Raw genomic sequence first — 19,358 nt, forward strand, 5'->3', positions numbered from 1 at the left:
CCTGCAAGAAGTTATGGGGTCCACTCCATATGCTTCCACAGCCCCATCATCACCTCAAGTCACCACTGGTTACTTTCCCAATCTGCCTCTGCAATCTAACTCTAGGAGTGGCCACACCAGCTATGCTCTCTCATTAATTCCCAAACAGTCTGTTCTTTCCAAGACTTAGATCTGCTCTTTTCCTAGATTCCAAAAATGGCTTCCTGTTCTCTCACTATTCAAATTTTTCCTTTTCAAAAGGCCCCTGAAGTGATCCTGTCAAATAATCAAGTTCTGGATAATCTTTCCCTTCTATGAGCAAATTGCAACTTATAGAATCTAGAGTACCACAAATTGGCAATTAACCAAATCACCCTTAGGCTGATGTCTCATTTTCTAAGTCTTGTGTAGCTAGACTACTGATGAGGTAGCCTTTGTCTTTTCCTTTTTTATACCCCAGTGTTGTTTGTACAGGATGGTTGATTTAGGAGTTTCTGAGAGGATCAGTACTGTGATCCCTGACCACAGGTCAGAGCTTGGACAATGAGAAGCCCAGGAGTCCCAGATGAAAGGGATGAACCCCTTTCCCTTCCTGTCTGAAGGGCTGGAGGAAGGGAGGGAGACTCCTTAAACAAGCACCATCTAAAATGCATTAAGACTACAAGGTGGAGCCTTCTGTGTTAGTGGGGAAGACTGGATACTGAATGCTGCTAGCAAATGGAACAGAGCAAATCAACACTGAGAACAGTCCCAACTCCCACAAATCTCCAAACAGTGATAGGGCGGCAACAACTCCTTTCCTTTATTTCTTCCCCTTGTAAAGGGAGATTCAAGCTGAGTGTCCGTTCTTTCCTGTCCCCAAGTCCCCAGCTAGACAAGTGACTGCAGGCACCAAACCCTGGGCTGGGTGATAGCACAGGCCTCAGAACGTGCCTCTAGCACTGAGCTGCAGCAGCTATTTGTATGAGTAAGTCAACATTAAATCCACCAGAAAAGAGGAGCACCACTCAAAGACCAGGGGGCCAGCTGGGCCTGAAGCTTTCAGGTGGACCAGAGGCAGGGTTCTTAGTGATAACAGAGTCTCAAAACAACTGGCTACTTAAGCTTGGCTGGTTGGAGCCCACAACAATGAAGGTCACCTCTGTGCATATGGAAGGATGTCAAGGATAAGGCCAGCTCAGTTACCTGAAGAAAATTGAAACACAAAGTCTTTCAGAGAGAAAGAACCAATCAAAGTGGTACCCTGGTCACGTCAAGACCATGCTCTGCCTTCCTGTGCCTGAATAGCTGCTGGGTCAGCTGCAGGCCAAGAGGAAGGCTTCCAAGAGGAGAAAGGGAGACAAAAGGGGACTTCTAGGCCACACAAGCTTGTTTTTCAGGAGACTTCCAGGAAGGAAAACTCACTCTCGGGGTCTGTTGACCATGACTTCACCAAGGGCCTCCAACACCTCTCGTTTGTAGTCCTCGAAGTCACCATCGATCTGGCTAACACTCTGCTCCTCCACCACCCACAGCTGGCAGTTGGTTTCTGTGATGAGTCGGGCATCGTGGCTGACGACAATCACAGCTTTGAAAAAAGATGAGAGAATGGAGGGCAGGCAGGAAAGAGGTAGAAGGCAATCAGAGCCTGAAAGAAGGGAGCCCTGGCCAAGGGACACAACAGTCTGGTCCCCAAGGAAAAGAGGAGTCTGCATCCTGAGCCAACTTACCGCCCTTGTATTCATTGATGGCTTCCCCAAGAGCATCAATAGACTCGATGTCCAAGTTATTGGTGGGTTCATCCTATGGAGGAGACATTCCATGACCAAGCGTTAGAATTCCTTCCAATACTGTCACCTTTAGCCCCTCTTGCAGTCCAGCTCACTCACCAAGATGAGGACATCAGGCTCCCTACAAGCCAGCTCAGCAAACACAACTCGGGCTTTTTGCCCACCTGTAGCAAAGGAAGAGGAGGACCATCACACTTGACTGCCTTAGATTTCTGAAGGTAAACTGAACATGTGTGTGCAGAGTTTCCCCAAGTCCTAGCTCTTCTTCTCTTCTGACTCTAGGTACAGTCTGGAGATGAAAATTAAGGAGAAGGACATCTTCCCTAGCCCCCTACAGTGGTACCAGAGAGTTTGCAGATCTGGATGGTGTGGGCGTGACTCTCAAGGCCAAAGCGGCCCAGGCACTTCCGGGCATCCTGGTAGGGCAGATTGAAGCCCCGCTGCAGGTACTCAGTGGGTGTCTCCTCCATGCGCAGCTGCTCTGCATACTGCTGGTTGAAGAAGCCAATTTTCTGCCCGAGAGAGGGAGGTGGTCTGTGAAAATCATACTTCCTCTATGAGACTCTTTATTCCCTAATTCCCAAAGCTAACTTACCAGCCGGTGGTTCTTTCTCATTTCTCCACGCGTCTGTAAGGAAAAAGCAAGTGATAAGATAAGGGAAAAGGGAGAAAGTATCCTGCTCCACACCCCAACTTTTCTGAAAGGGAGACAAATACTAGAACTGGACTGGGAATAAGTCCATGCAAGAAAGGGAACCCAGATGTTCTCCCTAATGTGACAAAGGCACACCCAAGAAAGGAGAATAGTACGGAGCCAAAGGGGAATGACAGACAAATGAAGAGGAGACACACAAAACACAGACTGAGAACCAGGAGGGAAGGGACCACAGACAAAGACGACCCCCTTCCCACCCAGCAAGACCCACCAATGGCATCTTTTTCATGGTTCTGCGTCAGATGGGGATTAAGAGACAGTTTGTGAGAGGCTCTAGCAATGTGGTGTGTGAAGAAAAGGGCTCTATTCTCAACACTTTCCTAGAGGGAGTAAAGAGGGCTACACCCAATCTAAAGCACTGTATGGTAATATGTTGTTGTAAAAGTCCTAAGAGCGATTATAGGCAGTATATCCTAAGAAAAAACTACATCCATGAACACATACCATAAGAATATTTACAACCGACCTTCAGTGAAAAATAATTTAAGTGACTGACATCAAATAAATCATAGTAAATTCACAAAAACATGAACATACACGGATAATTACTGGCAAGTAAAAATTCTCAATGTACATTATCTGAAAGAACTGGCTATAAAACAATCTGAGAACCCATTTTTGTTAAAAAAAAATTTCTATGTATATATATATATATATATATATATATATATATATATATATATAAACATTTGCAGAACCAAAGGGGAAAACAAAGCACCAAAATTAAGACCAATGACCTCTAGAATTTTCTTACACAATTTCTAAGCATTCTATAACAGACTTATGTTTCTTGTATAACCAAAGCACATGTGAGGGAGGGATACCCCCAGTCCAACCCCTCTTCTACCTGCATTCCTCCCCCAACTGATCTACAAGCACTCTCTTCTACAACACCTCTTAGAGAAAGGAGTCATCTGTGGTGAGTTCTGTATTTAAATCTTCAGCACAGAAGGGGGCTGCCTGATTCTAGCATCTGGTGAACAGCCGCCTTTTCACAGCTGTCATGCTCTCCTGGCCTGGCTCCAGGACTTACTGGTGTCAGCTTGCCCGTCAGTAGCAGGAGCAGGGTGCTCTTCCCCACGCCGTTAGGGCCCACAATGCAGACTGCAAGGAGGAAGACAGGTAATCAGAAGTCCCCAAAATTGTCCCTGCAGTCTAGCTTCACATCCCCAAGCACTCGACACCAACTCACTCCTTGAATCCATGTCAATGCCAAAATCCAGATTCTTGAAGAGTGGTTTCTGCCCCTCATAGCCAAACGTCGCACCTGAGAAGCAGGAAAAAAAAAAAAAAAAAAAAGATTCACTTTCTTTTCAGTCACCCTGAAGGTCCCGGCCTTGGGAGAAAAGAAATGGATCCCATGCTGGATGGAGGACATGGGGTGCACACGCTTCCATCCAGCACTGTTGGGGTCTGCAGCCACTCACCGTGCAGACCCAACACAGGAGGGCTGAGTGGTGGGGGGTTAGGGAAAGTGAAGCGCACAGTGTACTCCTTGGGGCGCTTCAGCAGCTCAGGAGCCTCTTGTGAGTCCTCGTCCTGGTTTTTCCGCCGGCATTTCTGCTGCTTCCGTGTCAGGGCTTCCTTTGTTTGCTTTTCCTGGAGATAAAGGAGAAAAGGAGAAATCTTCACTGTTCACAGCGGTCCCTGGAATGGTGAGTGGTGCCCCTCCAGAAAGAGCCCCCTCTTTCTTTGTACTGAGAAAAGCCCTCCAGGAAAGGAAGACCCCCAGGTGCTCACCGCCTGCTTGGTGGACTTGCCACCTGCCTTTAGCTCCTTCAGCTTTTTCTCCTGCTTCTCATACTGCTTCAGCAGTTCTTTCTGCTTCTGTTGATACATCTTCTTGAAGGTCACTGCAGCAGATGAGGAGGACGGGCATCAACGGTTGTCTCTCTCCCCAGCAGAGGGACAACCAGGACCAGTGAGGACAGAGGTGGGCATCACTGCCTAGACTCCGGAGATTTAACTTATCACTGCATCCCTACCAGTCTTCCCTCTAAGTAAGGCCTTTTCTTGAAGCCTTGTCTCTTTCTTCCCCCTACAGATGATCTCACTTACTGTAATTGCCCCGATAGTAATGGAGCCGCTGGGCATCAAGATGGATAATATCGGTGCAGACATCATCCAGGAAGCCCTGGTCATGGGAGACGATGAGCAATGTCTTCCGCCAGCCCTGGAGGTAGCTGGGTTTTAGAAAAGAGTGTGAACATATCACAATGGTCAGGTTAGGGTTAAGTCAGAGAAGCAGACAGACAACAACAAAAAAAAAAAAAAAAAAAAAAAAGGGAGGAAGAGAGGAAGGGCTAGATCGTAAAGACAGAATGGGAACCCCTGATGCCAAAACTGTAATCAAGGGTGATGTACTTATTGAGCCAGATGACAGCATTGAGGTCCAGGTGGTTAGTGGGCTCATCCAACATCAGCAGCGTCGGTTCCATGAACAGCGCCCTAGAGGGTGGAGCAGCAAAATAGAGGATCAGGGCTAGCAAGATCCTTGCTCAGAAAACCCCACAGAAGCCTCTGGTAAGAGACCATGAACACTCCTCTCCAATCTCTCCTCAGAGAAGCTCCTATGCAGGACATGTCGATGAAAATATACCACCAGGTAGGGAGGAAAGATCTTGAGTTTGACAATGCAGATGATACAGAAGAAACTCCGGAGGCCTTGCAACTCCCTACTGGCCCTAAAACACGGAGAAGGGAAAGCCTTCCAGTAGATAGAGGCTGGAAAGAGGAGGGTGGTGATGTGGGTTGCCCACCTGGCCAGAGAGACACGCATGCGCCAGCCCCCCGAGAACTTCTGTGTGGGCCGATTCTGCATTTCAGGGTCGAAGCCCAGACCGGCCAAGATCCGCCGGGCTTTGGCCTCTGCAGCTGCTGCCCCAGTCGCCCGCAATTCTTCATATACCTGGAGGAGGGAGAAGAGGACACATGTCTGGAGGTTCTAGGAACTCCCAAGTCTCAGCCCATGTCCCCTGCGCCATCTCCTCTACCTTCTCTAGCCTCTCAGCAGCTGTGTCATCTCCCTGCTCCAGCTGCCTCTGGAGCCGACGCTCCTCCTCCAGCAGCTTCAGTCGCTTCGTATCAGCTCGAAGAACAGCCTGCACGGCCGGCGTCTCATCTGCTACCACCTCTGAGGGGAAGGCAAGGACAGACAGGTCGCCTGGAGAGCCAAGACTCCCATCCCTTCTTTCCTTCAGCTCTACTTCTGGTTTGCCTGGCCTTGCCCAACTCTTTGTACTTGTTCCACATAAAATATTCTCTATATCTCCTATTGTTGGCACCCATCTCGCAGTCCCCAATCCCTGCCCCCTGCCCAAACGTTTCTCACTCCATAACCACAATTTTTCTACTGTCAGTTGACTCTTCTACCCACTACCCACCCCTCAGACCCCACAAACCCATCCCACCACTGGCCTCACCCTGCTCACACAGCAGCACGTCGATGTTGGGAGGGATGCTCAAGGCTCGGTTGGAGATATGCTTGAGGAGAGTGGTCTTGCCCTTCCTGGGGAATGAGAACTATTGGGACCAGGACACCCCTGAGAAATCTCTTCTTTTCCTTCCAGCTCCTTCCCCTTTATAGCTTCAGCCCTCTCCTCACCCATTGGGTCCCACTAGTCCGTAGCGGCGGCCGGCTACAATGTATAGGTCTGCGTTGACAAATAACTCCTTGCCATGGGCCGAGATGCTGAACTTCTCCAGCTGCAGTCATCAGGGAAGCAGAGGGAAGGAACAAGTACACAAGAGCCCCCCTCCCACACAGCAGCCATAACTTCCTAAGTGCTGGGAAGCTTCTGATGGACAGCTCCTCTTACCATACTGGTCTCCTTCCTGTTCACTGCTTTGAATTGGCATCTCCCAAATTCTAAGCCAGTCTAGCCCATTTTACTTCACCTCCAAGGGTGGATCCCTCTACTTCTGTTGGTTTTCCTACTTTCTCACTGAAGCTGACAGAACTCAAGGTATGGAATGCGCCTCCAAGCTGTCTTCCAGTGGACTAAACCACTCATAGTTTAGTGGCTTTCTTGGCTGCCACGGCCGCCTCAGGAAAAGGTGGTGCTTCCCTGAGCAAAATGGTTGGGAGGGGCCCCTCAGACCTTACCTTAATGTCAGATGCATTTTCTAACATGGCTTGGCGGGAGGACACCTCCGCTTGGGACACAGAGAAATCATTTTCAGCAGCATTGGCTGCTTTTAATGAAGCCACCTGGCGCTCATACTCCATCTGAGAAGGAAGCAAAAGCCACATATGAGGTCACTGTCAATTACCTGTCACAAACAGAGCCATTTATCAATAGACAGCAAGAAAAAGTTAACAGAGCGCCTGGGTGGCTTAGTCTGTTAAGCACCTGCCTTCGGCTCAGATTATGATCTCTGGGTTATGATCCAGACCCACGTCAGGCTCCCTTCCTCTCTCTCTGTTCTCTCACTCTCTTTATTTATGTATTTGAGAAAGTCTTAAAAAAGAAAGAAAGAAAGAAAGAAAGAAAGAAAGAAAGAAAGAAAGAAAGAAAGAAAGAACGAGCGAGCTAACGATACAATTCTTTCCTTATTTTAATTGTTTTTCTTGCAGTGTCCCCCAAAGCTCTCTTTCTTGCCCTCCAAATTCAGATGTCCCTTAGCTGAAAAAAATTTTAAAGATTTTATTTTTTGGAGCACCTGGATGGCTCAGTGGTTGAGCGGCTGCCTTTGGCTCGGGTCGTGATCCCAGGATCCTGGGATCGAGTCCCATATCAGGCTTCCTGGAGGGAGCCTGCTTCTCCCTCTGCCTGTGTCTCTGCCTTTCTCTGTGTCTCTCTCATAAATAAATAAATAAAATCTTAAAAAAAAATTTTATTTTTTTAATTTCCCAACATATAGTATGACACCCAGTGCTCATCACATCACGTGAAAGACTTTAAGTAACCAATGTGGGGCTTGAAGTTACAACCCCAAGATCAAGAGTCACATGCCAAGACTGAGCCAGCCAGGCGCACCAACCCCCTCACCAGAATTTTTTTTTTTTTCGAAATATTAAAAAAATCAAATGTTGCTAACATTGACCAAGGTCTTACCTGTTTCTTTAGCTTTTTCTTCTCCTTTTTGCTAAGGTGAGCATAAGGATCATCAGCCTTAGACTCCCCTTCCTCCTCTTCATCTTCTCCTTCTTCCTCTGAACACTGTGAGAACCAGGCGGTGATGAAAAACAAAAGATCCCTTCTAGAACTCAGATTTCATGTCATTCATCCAGGTACATAGCTCATCCCTTCTCCACCCAGAGTCCTGAAATATCTTGTTGGGTCCTCTCTCTCTCACACACTAACCCCTGGGCTCCCTGGAGTCCTTCAGCCACTTCTGCTGCCAGCAATGGTATATGACAAATAGTATAAACAAGTATGTATAAAATATAACAATTCTACATATCTACAAATTAACTAACTATACCACTAGGGGAGGGGGGAATAAATGAAATAGGTTTTCTTCATGTATCAGTGAGTTTCTGTGGCTTATATGCAAAAAAAAAAAAAAAAAAAAAAGGTCTAGAAACACTCAGAGCACTGAGAAACCTAACTGACTCCAGAATTAGAAAGTGCTAGAGGTGCAGGGACCTCAGAGAGCATTAGATCTTACAGATAATAAGCCTCGAGGTTATTGGCTTACAACCGAGGTGAAAAAGTCACACCGCTGGTGATTGGCAGAGTCAGAACCCAGATCATCTGAGGCTAACACCAGGGTCCTTTCCTCTCTGAATCAGGAGGTAAATGGGCCATGGGCCAGATTTCACTTGAAGCCTATTTTTTTTTTTTATAAATTTATTTTTTATTGGTGTTCAATTTGCCAACATATAGAATAACACCCAGTGCTCATCCCGTCAAGTGCCCACCTCAGTGCCCGTCACTGTCACCCCCACCCCCCGCCCACCTCCCCTTCCACCACCCCTAGTTCGTTTCCCAGAGTTAGGAGTCTTTCATGTTCTGTCTCCCTTTCTGATATTTCCCACTCATTTTTTCTCCTTTCCCCTTTATTCCCTTTCACTATTTTTTATATTCTCCAAATGAATGAGACCATATAATGTTGTCCTTTTCCAACTGATTTAGTTCACTCAGCATAATACCCTCCAGTTCCATCCATGTCGAAGCAAATGGTGGGTATTTGTCGTTTCTAATGGCTGAGTAATATTCCATTGACTGATGCCTATCTTTATATGGCCCACGAGCTAAGAATGGTTTTATACTTTCAAAGAGTCATTTTAAAATAAAAGGATACGTATTAGAGATTGCATGTGGTCCCCAAAGCCATAAATTATTCTGTGGCCCTTTACAGAACTCCTGCTTCCCCCAACACCAAAATATACACCTGCTCTGCCTTCTTGGCCTTCTCCTTCCCTTGTCTGGGTGGCTCCTTTTCTTTTGTTATTTCTTCTTCCTCCTCCTCCTCTTCATTGTCCAGAGCAGCAAATTTATTATGAGGCTAATAGGGAAGACAGCAGGTCTGATGAAATTTTCTAATTCCTGAGCCCCAGCACCTCCTCCTGCCAATACCTGCCAATACCTTGGCCTTCCCCTTTGATTTCTCTTCCTTTCCCTTTCTGCCCTTCAGCCCAGGCTGCTGTTCCTCGGATACAGCCTGGAGAACACACACACAGACATACACACACACACATATACAAAGTTAATTCACTACTTTGTTGTTTACTAAGCATTTCTAGGGAGCCTAGAACTAGGAATTAAGTATTACCAAGTCCTACTCAGGAAAAAAGATCTAGGAAAATCCTAGCTTCCAGCTTGAAATGAAACAGTGAAGAAATTAGTAAATGATGTTAGCAAAGCTAAGGGACTGAGTCAGGAAAGTGAGCAATGTGGGTGGGTGGCACTAGCACTGCAAGGCTTCCTAAGAGAGGGCAAATCTTGAGAGCAGATAATGGATATGAGCTTGAAAAAGGCATTCTAAAGAGGGAAGATGACATAGTGTAAGAACAAAAAATGGCTCCAGGGCAACTGGCTGCCTTACCTGATGGAGTATGTGAAAGATCCCAGGTGTTTATGTTTGTTTTTTTTTTTTTAACACTTTATTTATTCATGAGAGACAAAGAGAGAGAGGCAGAGACACAGGCAGAGAGAGAAGCCGGCTCCATGCAAGGAGCCCGATGTAGAACTCGATCCTGGGACTCCAGGATCATGCGACTCCGGGATCACCCTCAACTGCTGAGCCACCCAGGCACCCTGATCTTAGGGTTTTAAGTCCAAGCCGCAAGTTGGATGTAAAGATTACTTAAAACAAACCAGCCTCCAGAAAAAAAAAAAAAAATGCTTCAAGAGACATAAAAACGAATGCTGAGAAGTGAACAGGATGATAAAAAACACACACAAAGAATTCCAATTCCAATTCTGCAAGAATTCCCTTGCAGAAGGGTACAAGAGGAAGAGCAAAGATCCTTTGCTTCAGATTTTAAGTGTAAAGCCCACAGAATCATTACAAACTTCTGAATGATGAGAGCAGATATCACAAAGCTGATTTGATAGTGTAAATAAGACAGATCTAGAAACTAGTTTATTTACTCATTTTTAGGCAGGCTTCGTGCCCAGGGTGGAACCCAATGAGGGGCTTGAACTCATGGTACTTGAACTCATGACCCAAGCTGAGATCAAGAGTTGGCTGTTTACCCAAATGAATCACCCACGTGCCCCTGGAACTAGTTTAAAAGCAGAAGAAGAGGTGCCTGGCCTCCTCAGTTAGTGGAGTGCATAACTCTTGATCTCAGGTTTGTGAGTGCATGCCCCACTTAGATGTAGAGATTACTTATATATCTTTTAAGATTTTATTTTTAAATTTACAAATTTAAGAAAGAAAAAAAAGGAGAAAAAAAAGCAAGGGAATTACCACACCATAGCTAGAAGGTGCTACATGGGATGGGAGTGACCAGCAGGGCTGCCACTTTCACCTTATTGATCCTATTCTTCTCCAGCTTGGCAGGCTTAGGAGGATGTTTTTCTTCTTCCTCCTCATCCTCACTGTGATCCTGAATCAGGGCTGCAAAAACATTACCACCCTAGAGAATAGAATGGCCAGAGAAGTCAGTGGAATGGTCAAGGTTGCAACCCTGGGGTCTCTGTTTACCACACAGGTGGCTTACCTTAGTTTTCTTCCCTCCTCGGGGTATGGGGGCAGGGACTGAAATAACAAAGGGAGAAGATGAGGTTGGAAATGATTATAATGTCTGGTTCCTCCGTCTAATCCAACTCAAAGATCAAGGAACAAGGCACTTTACTATTCATGACTCAGGAATTTTGGGAACCCATTTCCCCTCAGGTCATTTACCCTCATCCTCCTCATCACTGGCTGGCACAGAGAGCTTCTTAAGACGCTCCATGAGCTCCTTTTCTTCTCCATCATCATCCACATCCTTCTTCCTTCGGCCTTTTCGGGTGTCTCGTTTCTTTTTTTGCTGCTAAAAGGAAAAGAGAGTAAGACAATGAAGCCCAGGCCCTTGCTGCATCTCTGCCCCAGAGAGTTCCCCATAAGCCGAGTGAAACAATGTAAGCTGGACAGAGTTGGCGGACCCCCTGACACTTGAACCTGCTGTTGCTGTTGCTCCTTCTCCTTAAGCACCTTCTCTTCTTCCCCAGCCTGTTTATCTTCTATAGCCAGCTCCTCAAAGAACTGTAAAGGGAGGTAAAATACAGGTAAATGTGGCTCTGAGACCAGCCCCCCCCACACATAGGCCCACTGACCCTCCAGTCCACCCTCACCTTCCTTCCTCTCCAGAGCCCCCACCTCCTCCACATGGCCATATTTTGGTTGGAAATATCAATGGTCATTTCTTACCGACAACCCTTATTTTCTCACCGTCTTTTTGGTCTTTTTGTCCTTCTTCCCCTTCTTCACCACTTTGTCTAAAAGGTTAAACAGACATTGTGAATGCTTATCTACAAATCCCAAAAAAAGCATGACCACCCCTGCAAAGCTCTCAGTGGCTCCAGTCTAATTTACTATTTTCTATCATTCCCTAGGCATTTGTACTGTCCCACAAAAGACAATGGTGCCCTGGTAGCAGTGGAAGGGAGAAGTAGAATTCACAAGGTGAAGGCAGAAGTGGGAATGGGAAGTAAGTAGTCAGAGTATTCAGAGATGATTCCTATTGTTTCTCGGTTTGGTTTTTTGTTTTGCTTTTAAGATTTTATATTTTGGTGATCATATACTCAAGATTTTATATTTTGGTGATCATATACTCACCCCCAACACCGAGATCAAGAGTCCTATGCTCCACTGACTGAGACAGCCAGGTGCCCCAATGACTACTGTATTTTTAGCTTAGCAAAATTAGCTGTGCTAGTGGTACCACTATCAGCTCAGGATACACTAAAAAAGCCCTCTCCCCACCCCTGCCACCCATGAGGGAAAAGTACGACAGAGATACCACACATTCAGTTTCCCAAATGTCATTTGTGAAAAGCACAGACCGTGTAAACAGAGTGGTCTGGTAAGTAAATGAATACCTGGACCTCTGCTCCACCTGCGCTGCTCAAATTAACATTCTAGCATAAATCACACTGCATTGTACTTAACTGTTGGTACGTTCATCTTTCATCCCAGAGAGTGACCTGTCCTACTGTTTAGCTTGCGTTCCCATGGAACAAAGTGGGAAATCTTATATAAAATGTGACTCGGGTAGCCCAGGTGGCTCAGTGGTTTAGTGCTGCCTTCAGCCCAGGGCGTGATCCTGGAAACCCGGGATCGAGTCCCACGTCGGGCTTCTGGCATGGGGCCTGCTTCTCCCTCTACCTGTGTCTCTGCCTCTCTCTCATGAATAAATAAATAAAATCTTGAAAAAAATCTGAACAAATTCCAGCTCCTTTCTATCCAACCCTGATTCCTTGAAGGTAGGGGACTATGTCTAACTCCTCTTCTCCCTGCCCCCATCAGAAGGGAGGCACCAGCAGCCTCACGACTTCTCTTCCTGTACAGGTCTACGTACCATCATATTCCCCTCTATACCACCCCATCCACCAACCACTATCCAACTCTATGCAGAAGCACTCTGATAATCATTTAGTTTAAAATAAACAAATAAGTAGCTTTCTGCTACCTGCCACGTTAGTATTTTTCTTTTCATTTCTTTTTTAGGGAGGCTCCATGCCCAACGTGAGGCTTGATCTCTTGATCCTGAGATCAAGAATCACATTCTCTACCAACTGAGACAGCCAGGCACCCCTCACATTAAGTATTTTTAGTCTAAAACTTGATATAGTCCATAGTAATCAATTATTCAGGGAAGTTTTACTGACCATCTACTGTGCCGAAAACTGGAGTTATCAAAGGACACTCCCTATAATGTAAGGCTTCACAAACTAAAGAGTCCTATCCTCTTCTCTGCTGTATCTGTTTCTCTACCCACACCTATGTTCTGGACACTGACCTCTCCTTGCTCCCTGATTAAGTCCCAGACACACGTAGTCTTTTTTTGCTTAATCTGTGTCTTCCATCCAGAACACATTTCAAAATCTGATTCCCACATTGGGTGACTAGTGTGAATGAGCTGAAAAGAAGTGTTGAAGAAGTAATGAAAAGTTCTATAAGCTATTCTAAAGAGTTTAATCCTAAAGACTTTTTTGTTGTTGTTGTTTCAAAGATTTTATTTAGGGATGCCCAGATGGCTCAGCGGTTGAACATCTGCCTTTGGCTCAGGGTTATGATCCTGGGGTCCTGGGATCGAGTCCCATGTCAGGCTCCCTGCATGGAGCCTGCTTCTCCCTCTGCCTGTGTCTCTGCCTCTCTCTCTTTAAATAAAGATTTTATTTCTTAATTTTAGAGAAAGAGAGTATAGGAGTAGAAGCAGAGAGAGAGAGGAAAGAGTCTTTTTTTTTTTTAAGATTTATTTTTTTATTCATTCAGAGACACATTGAGAGAGGCAGAGACACAGGCAGAGGGAGAAACAGGCTCCATGCAGGGAGCCCAATGTGGGACTCGATCCCGGGACCCCAGGATCATGCCCTGGGCCAAAGCAGAACTGCTGAACCATCCAAGCGTCCCCTCCTTTGGCTTTAATCTGCATACTCCCCCTAGCAGACTCCTTTGCATTCAACGTTACAACAACATGCTTGTGGTTTTTTACTTTGTAGCCTAAGATCTCTCTTCCTCCCACCTACTCTTAGAAGTTCTCCAGAAATCCCCAAATTGGCAATCAAAAGCTGACCTTATCACTTCCCATTCCCCACCCTACTGCCCACTTCTGATTTCAAGCAATAGTCTACTACCCTCTGAGTTACTCGAGTGTCATCTTTAAGCTCTTCTTCCTTCATTCAGTCAGTTATCAGACCTGCTCAATGCCATTTCCTCAATAACTCTTTGGTCTCCACTGTCTTGGCTTACTCTCTTACTGCTTCTCACTTAGCTCATTGCCAGAGCCTCTTACACAGTCATCCTGTCTCCAATCTTGATCAATTCAAGCCATTCTCCACTGCTCAGTATTTTCAGAATGAGCCGATCCAATCATTAAGCACACAAAAAAGTCCTTCCTTGGGATCCCTGGGTGGCGCAGCGGTTTGGCGCCTGCCTTTGGCCCAGGGCGCGATCCTGGAGACCCGGGATCGAATCCCACGTCAGGCTCCCGGTGCATGGAGCCTGCTTCTCCCTCTGCCTGTGTCTCTGCCTCTCTCTCTCTCTCTGTGACTATAATAAAAAAAAAAAAAATTAAAAAAAAAAAAGTCCTTCCTTAATGTCATCAGGATTAAAGCCTTTGGAATAGTGTATAAAGCCTTATTATTTGTCTCCTGAACATCTTTCTAACCTCATCACATTAGTCACCCAATATTGGAACCAGCCAGGATCACCTAGTTTTTACCTTTGCACAAACTTCTTCCTCTGCTTAGAATGCTCCTCCCTTGGCTAACTCATACTGACTCTTCCAGAATCAACTCAGCTACCACATATATCTGGGAGGCTTTGTTGACATTCCTACCCTATCTGTCCAAGTAGATGCTTCTCGCCGCTGTAGTCTCATAGCATTCTCAACCCCATTCATCACTGTCAACCACTTTCAGATTAATGCTGTCCCTTCCACTAAACTCCATGCCCCTTTGGGGCAAGTCTTATTTTTTATCTCTACGTTCCCAGTTCTCTACACAGCACCAGTTATACAACAGGCACCCAATAAATGCTCGTAAACTTAGTCACTGTGTACCCACTATCACTGTTTGTATCCCTTTTCTCTCCCCTTGAAGTGCCTTCAAATTTGGGAGGATGTCTTCATATTTTTTCTCTCTCTCCTAACCACAGTATACATGGTGCTTAATTTCAGGCAGCTACCCAACAAACATTCCATACACACCTTAGCCTTCATTCCAACACCCAGTAGCTACACTACGCTCTTGCTGCAGATGAGCCTGACATGTACTACGCAGGAGCTCAAGAGGGAGCCCTCCTCTGGCTCCTGAAGGGGTGTGGGTGGGGGTACCGAGGCACAGCTGACAAGTTCCTGTGGTGTGGATACAGTGTGGTGGGAAACACGTCCAACAAAGAAGAAAGGAGGTCTTCCTCAATTCTCCCCTCTCCCGCGGCACCATATGCTTTTCGTCGCCCCTGGTCCGGTCCCACTGAAACTCGTACGCCATAGCCCGGCGCTTTCTATCGCTGCCACCTGGGCCAACTCTTGCCCCCCATCACGACCCCCCCCCCTCGGGCACCACTGCATGACTTCTCTACAACAGTCCAAGCTACCTCCTCAACCTTAACTTCTCTCCATCCTCCACCCTCGGGCACCATTGCACGCATGCGCAGTCGCCCCTCCCGTCCTTCTCACACCCCGTGACCCACTTCTAAAATACGCGCAGTCTCTTCTCCCCTTTTCTCTCCCGTTGGTTCCCTGCCTATCAGCCTCACCGGTGGGGCTCGTACTCTCTCCGTCCCCGATCCACTCGGGCTCCGGCGGCTGCTGCCTAGGTCCCTTCGGCATCGCGGTGGCAGTTACAGGTACCCCGGGGACGCCGGGCGCTATTTCCGCTTCCGGCAGCGTGGGGCCCGGACGGGGCGGGCTCTCCACTCCGCCGCCGCCGGCCCTGTCCCGCGCGGCGCACGCGCGCACGGCGCGTCACCTCGGGGGCGTGCCCGCGGCCGCGGGGCGGGGCCAGCGTGCGCCGCGGTAGCAACGTCAGCACGGCGCCGTGGGCTTTCTGGGAATGTTGGGTCGTGACTCGATGACGTTGCGTCGCCGAGTACCGAACGGAGTAATTTAGGGCTAGGACGAAGGGGAGGAGGGACGCTTGTTCTGCTTGCTTTTGTATTTTAAGTGGTTAGGAGCAGAAGGACGCAGTCCGTCTGCTTAGAAACGGGCCGGTGTTGAGATACGTTGCAAGGCGATCAGGCGTAGACTTGTAAACGGTGAGCTCGGGTCGGTTTGTGGAGGTGGTGGTGGGTCAGTTGTCCTGAGGTGCGGTTGCTACCCGATAAACTCACTTGCAGTAAGTCGACAGGCAAAATGTACGCTCTGATCAAAGTCTTGGCATGTATACAGCCATTAAACCACCACCACAATCGAGATTCGGGTTCACGCCTAACTATACCACGTAATAGATGCGGGAGCAAGAGGCTCCCATAGTTCTCTCAGCTCCCGTTCACTCCGTAAACCACTCTGATCATGCTCTCGTCCCTACCATTGCCTGAGTCCTTCCTTGGCAAGGTCAACAGACAGGAGGCCAATTCTCTGTCCTCGTCTTACTTTCCCAGTGGCATCTGATGCAGATGCTCACTCCCACTTCTTTTTTTTTTTTTCAGGGAGACTGCTCTCTGCAGGTTCCCCTTCCATTTCAGTGGTTGCTCCCTTTCCCTCCTTTCTGGCTTCTCTATGTCTAAATGTTTTAGGTCACATTCTTTGACCTTTTCTATCTAGACTTATCACCTATGTCTCACGACCTTCAATACCATTCACAACTGACGAAGATCTCTGGATGTCTCTTGACACCAATTTCTGCCCTAAGCTTCAGGCTCACAAATCCAACTGCTTAATGAACATCCTCTCTCAGATCTCTAATAAAATATCTCAAATTGATATTTGCAAAACTGAGCTCTTGTTTTTATTCCTTAACCCTGTGTCTCTTCCAGATTTCCCACCAATAAATCACATCATCGGGGCACCTGGGTGGTGAGTGGTTGGGTGTCTGCCTTCTGCTCTGGCCTGGGATGCAGCCCGGCATCCCACTCCCTGCTGAGTGGAGACCCTGCTTCTCCAACCTCTTCCACTCCCCCTGCTTGTGCACTCTGTCAAATAAATAAAATATTTGAAAGGAAAAAAAGAAACCACCTTTCATTTACTTACTTGAGCCCAAACTGAAAGGTCATTCGCTCTCTCCATTCCCCCTCATCAGCAAGCCATGTCTACTTTATTCAAAAAACATGTTTAAGTACATGGTATATGCCAGACACTCTTCTAGGCTCTTGGGCTCAGTGAATAAAATAAAGACCTCTGATCACATTTCCAGTAGGAGAGAGAATGCCATGGAAAAAAGAAAATACAGGTCAAGGTAAAAGTACCAAGAGGGCAGGTTGTAGTATAAACTAGGAAGCCTCAGTGAAGTGAAATTCACCTTGAAGAAGGTGAGAGTTTTGGCTGCATGGGTTTCCAGGAGAGGAGCCTTGCTGGCAGAAGGAATAGCTAGAGCAATGCTCTATATCAGAAGTGTACTTGGTATAAAATGAGGAACAAACAGCAAGGACAGTGTGGATGGACCAGTGTGAGAATAGATTGTTGGAGAGGTGAACAGAGAAGTAAAGCAGGGTCTGGATTGGGAAGGGTCTTGTAGGTCATCTGAAGAATTTGGCTTCTACCCTTGACTAAAATAGAAAGTCATTACAAGGGTTTTTGTTATGATTTTAGGTTTATTTGAGAGAGAGAGCACAAGCTGGGGGAGAGTCAGAGGTAGAGGGAAAAGCTGACTCCCCACTGAGCAGGGGTCCTAACATGGGACTGTATTCCAGGATCTAGTGATCATGACCTGAGCCACCCACGCATCCCCATTAAAGGTTTTGACCAGGAGCAGTGACATGACCTTACATCTTAAAAGGATGACTTTGGATGCTGAGATGAGAATAAACTGAGGAGCTCAGGGCGGGGAGGAATGGCAGAAGCAGGGAGACATGTTAGCAAGTGTTGGTGACTCAGACCAGGGTCGATAGCATTGGAGGTGGTGAAAAGGAGTGGTTTCTGGATATGTTTGAAATGGAACCAGCAGGTCTTATAAAGAATTGGATGTCAGGGATATCTGGGTGGCTCAGCGGTTGGGCATTTGCCTTTGGCTCAGGGCATGATCCTGGCCCTGGGATTGAGTCCTGCATTGGGCTTCCCATGGGAAGCCTGCTTCTCCCTCTATGTCTCTGCTTCTCTGTGTGTCTCTCATTAATAAATAAATATTAAAAAATAAAAGAATTGGATGTCAGGTGTGACCAAAAAAATTTTTTTAAAACGATGGCTCCGAGTTTTCCAGACTGAACAAATAGAGAGATGGAGTTGCCATCAACTGAGACTTTAAAACATATCCCAAATCAGTCCATTATCTCCGCCTCTACCCCAGAGCATACCACCATCTCTTTCCCTTGCACGACCAAAGTGGCCTCCTAACTGGTGGTTCTGTTGTCATTCTCGGTCTGTAGTCTATTCTTCACACCTACATCAGTAAGATGTAAATCAGATCTTCAAAACACTCAGAATAAAATCTGAGTGCTTTGCTACAGCTTACCAGGTTCTATATGACCTGGCCCCTGTTGGAGTTCCTGATCTTTCTCCATAGTCTAGCTATATTGGCCTTATATTTTACTTCATACACTTCAAACTCATTCTTTTCTCAGGGATATTGCCCTTGTTGCTCCTTAAACTTGGAATGCACTTACTCCAGATACTCACATCGTTGCTTTCTCATTTAATTTCAGTCTCTAGGGCACCTAGGTTGCTCAGTCAGTTAAGTGCCTGCCTTTGGCTCAGGTCATGATCCCAGGGTTCTGGGATTGGGCCTGGCATCAGAATCCCTGCTCAGTGGGGGAGTCTGCTTCTCCTCCTTCTGCTCCTCCTCCCTGCTCATGCTCACTCTCTCTCAAATAGATAAAATCTTTTAAAAATAATAATTTCAGCCTTTATTGATATCTTACCTCCTCAATGAAGCCATATTGTAATACTGATCTATAGTCTTCCACCTGTCACTTCACTCTCCAGCCTCTTCCTTCTCTTTTTCTTTAGTATTACTTAAGTTTATAGTACATACTTATTGTCTATTATCCTCAACAGATTATAAGCACCATAGGGGCAGGGATTTATCTTTCCCTTTATTACATTTCCGGCCCCTAAATAGTACCAAAATATTTATTGAATGAATGTGAGACTTAAATAACAAAATAAATAGAAAAAACTTAACATGGTACCTTGCACAGAACAAACAATGGAAAGATCTTACACTCTGAGATACTTCCCCAACCTCCTCTGGCCATCCCTCCTCAGTCTCTCTCTCTCGCTCTCTTTTTTGATTTTTTATTTTTATTGGAGTTCGATTTGCCAACCTCCTTAGTTAGTCTCCTTGTTGGTTTCATCCTATCGTACTTGGCCACTAAATGTCAGCCCTCCTCAAGGCTATACTGGGCCCTCTCTTCTTTCCACTTGACATTCTCCTCTTAGGTGGTTGGTTTCAGCAGATTCCTCAGAGTTCTATCCCAACCACCACTTTTTTTTTTTTTTAAGATTTTTAAAAAAGATTTTATTTATTCATAGGCACACACAGAGAGAGAGAGGCAAAGACACAGGCACAGGGAGAGGGAGAAGCAGGCTCCATGCAGGGAGCCCGACGTAGAACTCAATCCCGGGTCTCCAGGATTACACCCCAGGCTGCAGGCAGCGCCAAACCGCTGCGCCACCGGGGCTGCCCTTTTTTTTAAGA

General features: G+C 46.5%; 1 protein-coding gene across 4 annotated transcripts; it reads right to left on the reverse strand.

Moving 5' to 3' along the window:
• Window positions 1-757: 757 nt before the first annotated feature.
• Window positions 758-15,492, reverse strand: ABCF1 (ATP binding cassette subfamily F member 1). 4 transcript variants are annotated; one of them, XM_041773167.1, is made up of 26 exons: window positions 15,325-15,492; window positions 11,293-11,339; window positions 11,023-11,106; window positions 10,765-10,891; window positions 10,580-10,617; window positions 10,388-10,495; window positions 8,998-9,072; window positions 8,803-8,916; window positions 7,521-7,625; window positions 6,569-6,691; window positions 6,068-6,168; window positions 5,886-5,971; window positions 5,457-5,596; window positions 5,223-5,371; window positions 4,828-4,911; window positions 4,522-4,646; window positions 4,204-4,316; window positions 3,891-4,062; window positions 3,656-3,730; window positions 3,497-3,567; window positions 2,344-2,376; window positions 2,092-2,260; window positions 1,848-1,912; window positions 1,689-1,761; window positions 1,384-1,546; window positions 758-1,164 (listed from the first exon to the last, which is right to left on the reverse strand). In XM_041773167.1, the coding sequence occupies exons 1-26, from the start codon at window positions 15,395-15,397 to the stop codon at window positions 1,161-1,163; spliced, it is 2,517 nt and encodes an 838-aa protein (XP_041629101.1). In that variant the 5' UTR covers window positions 15,398-15,492; the 3' UTR covers window positions 758-1,160. The 4 variants fall into 4 exon arrangements, with proteins under 4 accessions (XP_041629101.1, XP_041629100.1, XP_041629102.1 ...); XM_041773166.1 differs by having other exon boundaries at window positions 10,765-10,894; window positions 15,325-15,491; XM_041773168.1 differs by lacking the exon at window positions 8,998-9,072 and having other exon boundaries at window positions 10,765-10,894; window positions 15,325-15,491.
• Between the last annotated feature and the right edge of the window lie 3,866 nt (window positions 15,493-19,358).

Source organism: Vulpes lagopus, chromosome 1 (assembly GCF_018345385.1).
Source record: "Vulpes lagopus strain Blue_001 chromosome 1, ASM1834538v1, whole genome shotgun sequence".
Lineage (NCBI taxonomy): Eukaryota > Metazoa > Chordata > Mammalia > Carnivora > Canidae > Vulpes > Vulpes lagopus.

What these genes read in the sequence shown, in the direction of transcription:
- ABCF1 (XM_041773166.1), bottom strand. Translation starts at nt 15,397, where the DNA reads ATGCCGAAGGGACCTAGGCAGCAGCCGCCGGAGCCCGAGTGGATCGGG. An exon ending in CAGTGATGAGGAGGATGAGG is followed by an intron (nt 10,618 to 10,764) that starts GTAAATGACCTG and finishes TTGTTATTTCAG; the next exon opens with TCCCTGCCCCCATACCCCGA. An exon ending in CTGCTGAGAGGCTAGAGAAG is followed by an intron (nt 5,372 to 5,456) that starts GTAGAGGAGATG and finishes TCCCTCCTCCAG; the next exon opens with GTATATGAAGAATTGCGGGC.